This window comes from Cherax quadricarinatus, chromosome 1, assembly GCF_038502225.1.
Source record: "Cherax quadricarinatus isolate ZL_2023a chromosome 1, ASM3850222v1, whole genome shotgun sequence".
Taxonomy (NCBI): domain Eukaryota; kingdom Metazoa; phylum Arthropoda; class Malacostraca; order Decapoda; family Parastacidae; genus Cherax; species Cherax quadricarinatus.
The window spans coordinates 49,499,981-49,504,089 of record NC_091292.1 but is presented as its reverse complement, the minus strand read 5'-3'; the positions used below and the strand labels follow the sequence as shown (position 1 = coordinate 49,504,089).

General features: G+C 39.2%; 1 protein-coding gene across 1 annotated transcript; it reads right to left on the bottom strand.

Annotated features, from left to right (window-relative positions):
• Nucleotides 1–230: 230 nt before the first annotated feature.
• Nucleotides 231–3,606, bottom strand: LOC138852866 (endocuticle structural glycoprotein SgAbd-8-like). The gene is made up of 3 exons (XM_070086214.1): nucleotides 3,486–3,606; nucleotides 1,940–2,142; nucleotides 231–454 (listed from the first exon to the last, which is right to left on the bottom strand). Exons 1-3 carry the CDS (start codon nucleotides 3,507–3,509, stop codon nucleotides 331–333), a joined length of 351 nt encoding a protein of 116 aa, XP_069942315.1. The 5' UTR covers nucleotides 3,510–3,606; the 3' UTR covers nucleotides 231–330.
• Nucleotides 3,607–4,109: the final 503 nt, after the last annotated feature.

The following is a 4,109-nucleotide window of genomic DNA, read 5'->3' as shown; positions in this document are numbered from 1 at the left end:
TAAGCACAATCAAGCACACTCTCAGGTCAGGTAATAAGTTGGAAGGATAAGGGGAAAGGAAGAAGGGAAGTTTATTACTGATTTTGAATTGATTCAGGAATGTTTAAAATCACCGTACATGTTAATAGACAATGAATGTGTGAACCAGTGAGAAAATGAACTTTGAGAAATGGGCGAGATGATAGGTCAGTGATACTTGAATTAGTATATATTGTGATGCTGCAGATGCTGCAGTCCTAAGAATTCCTCAGAGAGGGGGCAGAGGAGCAATAGTAATGGTGTCTCCATGGAGCTATACATGTATGGAAGCAGCAGATCCACGATGGGTTATCACTGTCCTGTGCGGGAATATGGAAGAGCTGGAGCCACGGGCAAAGCGTCACCATAGGGCTGGAAGCCACCGTGGTCAGCAACGAAGGTGATCTCCACAGGGTCACCATAGGGAGATGTGTACCTTGGATGAAGAACAATAACAAAAATTTTTTAATATCATTAATGTTGTATTCACATACATTTGCCAACCAAAACCTGGTAAACGAATGTGGGACGGTATGTACAAAAAAAGGAAATTAAAAGTAAACATAGGAAAAACGAAGTGATGAGAGAATCCAAAAATAATGGATATTAAATTGGAGAGAAGGACAATGGAGGATGTAATGTGTTCAGATATTTGGTAGTGGACTTGTCGCAGATGGTTCTTTGAGAGATGACGTGAACTAAGGAACTGACGAATTTAAAAAATGTGTGATGCATTGAGGAATCTATAGAGGAAACTAAATTTATCCATGACAGCAAAAAGGAAAAGACTAGATTAGAGGTAGTAGAGACGTCGTGTTAATAGGTAATATGTAGTGGAATGTTATGAAGTGACTTCGGAGTCTGGAAATTAAGAAATGTGGAGTCACAAAATATGTTATTCAGAGGGCAGAGGAGGTAGTTTAGAGATTTAGAAAGGTTGTAGAAAAATAGTATGACTAAGAGGGCGCATAAATCTTGGGTGAAAGGGAGGGCTAGGGGGTCGTCCAAGGAAAGGTTGGATGCTTTGGACATCCAAGAGGCATGGATGAGCATGTTTGATACGCGTATGGGAAAGTGGTCTTTATGAGTCGACATGCTGCTCGAGTGTGAGCAAGGTAACATTTATGAGAAGATTTAGGGAAAGCAACTAGATATGGGAATTATTATGCCTACTGCATTCTACAGGAGGAGGATGAAAACAGTTATAGAATAAGTGACATTGAAAGTGTTTTCCTATAGGAGACGGAATGAGTGATGATGAAAGTGTTTCTTTTTCAGATCACCCTAGCTCGGCCGAAGTGTTAAAAAATAAATATATAAAACACCTATCGTAGTATGACCGAGGTAGTATGACCTAAAAAACAAATAATTTTTTTTTTAATTTAGTTAATTATGCAGGAGAAAGGGTTACTGATCCCTTTCTCCCGGCATTTTAGTCGCCCTTTACGACACACACAGCTTACGAAGGAAGAAGTCTTCTCCACTATGAATGCGGCACAACAACCACTGGTAGGTATATGGGGAATGATGTTGCTCTGGCCCATCGTACTACTGTTGCAAATGCTTTTTCATGAACAATGTAATGAAGGAAATGAAACATGAAAATTGATTTTTTTGACATTTGACACTGAAGGTCGCGCCAGGCTGGAGCCTCAGATTGCCTTCTTCGGTCTTTCATGGCATAAATGTTTTCTTAATCAGACCTGCCTCAACTCTCCTGAATTTTCACATTCCACTGTATTTTTTCCAGTAGAAGCATATGCAACTGCCTAGAGGAATATCATTTCCCTCTCTAGTGGTTGTAGTGAGAGAGATTAACAGTTAGAAATATTTCTGTTTTTTGAATCGAGATAACTCTCTAGAATAATTATATTAAGGGAGAGTTCTAATTCAGCACTTAAATGTGACAGGAAATATTAACCTCCAGCCTCCCTGGGACACCTGGCCGTCCTTCTGGCTGCCAGACTCCTTTCTTGTGATGCCGTCACCTGTCTCATACTGGAAAGCATACTCGCCGTAGGCGTTCTGCTTCCGGTCGTCCTTGAGGATGGGTATGACTGGTTTAGGACCATAGCTGGGAGTGATCCCTGTCCCGGCTACCACAACGGCCAGGACCAACAACATCTGCAGGAGATCATGACGATGACGCACGATGGCACTACTTTTCAGATAAAATGATTCAATTTTGATGTAGTTCTCTTTAAACCCCTTAAAATATATACCAGGATATCTGAAGAATTTAAAGCATCTCAACGATTACGATGACCGAGATCCACTGTTTACTTCTCTAACATTATTAGTTTGCTGTTCCCACTCCACATCAGTGATGTTCCCAAGGCCACAAAAGTCATAACTTCTTAGTCTTTACTGACACCAGTTTAGTCTCCTTTAAATACTGTTTGGACAACAAAGCTATTGATATATACTACTGATTGCGCTCAGGTTTTACTTTCTGTTTTCACTGTTATTTTTTCATATCTGCAATCACACGTTTTATTGTGACTTTCACAGTGAATAATAAAGAGATCAAAATTAAAACTCAAAAGATTTGTAACAAAATTTTCATATATAGATCATGCAAAAAAATCTTTAAACCTATTTGGTCTCTCATGCACTGCAAATAGAGAAAAATATTCATAATCTAGTGTAGCAGTTAAAACTGTATAACAATAGTCATAAGAGAAAGATCAGAGAACACTGTAAATATTATGTACTTTCATTAATACAGTATTATTTATAATGAAAAGTAATAACTTATATTATTAGATTTAAGACAGAATAATTATTAAATCAAGAAGTAGTAGTTGTGTACATGTTTGGTACAGTACATAACCTTTACCGTACTGTATAACTCCATTCATTTATGGTATAAATTATCTTTTGTCTTAACATTTGTCAGTACGTACTTATTATTTTGGTCACATTGACATGTTAAGTCAACTTTTGTAGGTTTTCCTGTAAATCCCACCACTTACAACTTCATACTATAATATAAAACTTGGTAGGTGATACCGACGAATGGTTTAAGAAGACAAGCGAGCAAAAACTTCTACATATTTATAAGAAAACTATTGGGTCCTAGGACCTTGTTAATGTCTAATTTATCGTAGAGTTTCCTCACGTTTATCTTAAACCAACTCTACACAATTAAAACCCATTTTAAAAGTTAACTAATAACTTTCTACCTACTACTGTATACCCAGAGCCTCAACACACAATGACTATCACATGATATACGAGACGAACTTTCGTATTATATAAAAGAATGTTTGGTATGACAATTACTGCTGAACACCCAACTACATACATCATGTTAAGCAGCTCAGAAAACTACTTCTAACATGGGTAAAAATATTCTCGGATTTGTTCAGCTACCAAAATCATGCAGTCTATTCTAGTTACAAATACAACTAATGTTGTTTATAAGATGGTGAATGTATAAAGTGTAAGAAAGTGGTGAGACTCACAACACAGAAGAACACACGAGCCATGGTGTTGCTTGACAATGATTGAGAGACAGTTCTGGTCTGACGTGTTGCTCACCGGCGAGGCTTTATATACTGTTGCTACCCCCCCCCCCCCCCACCATCACCGTCCCCCCAATCACCTCATGACCACCTCCACCACACCTTACCTCCTACAGCACCAAACTACTAACACTCCACAAACAGTAGCACCACAACTGATATCTCTTAGATCAACCACACTATAGCCACCACCATTACCATCACCACCATCATCACTACCATCCTGAGCACCAGTACCACTGCTACCACAGTCACCCTACTGTCACTGCTAATACTAGTACCAGCACCGCTGTCACCACTACTACCATTACAGTCATCACCGTTATCATTACTATTTCCACCATCACCACATCCACTACCACTACTACCTCTTCGCCACTTACACCACCACAACTACCACTATCCCATTATTACCATCCCTTACCCAACCACCATTACCCTACCCAGCAACTTCCACCATTACCACCAATACCACCACCACCACTGCTCTGAAAGCTCCACCATGAACTCTATCACCCTCATCTCCTCCTCCATTTATAACACCCCACCTGTAGGAATTTTTCT

What these genes read in the sequence shown, in the direction of transcription:
- LOC138852866 (XM_070086214.1), bottom strand. Translation starts at nt 3,509, where the DNA reads ATGGCTCGTGTGTTCTTCTGTGTT. An exon ending in CTCGTGTGTTCTTCTGTGTT is followed by an intron (nt 2,143 to 3,485) that starts GTGAGTCTCACC and finishes GATCTCCTGCAG; the next exon opens with ATGTTGTTGGTCCTGGCCGT. An exon ending in GTGTCCCAGGGAGGCTGGAG is followed by an intron (nt 455 to 1,939) that starts GTTAATATTTCC and finishes TCTTCATCCAAG; the next exon opens with GTACACATCTCCCTATGGTG.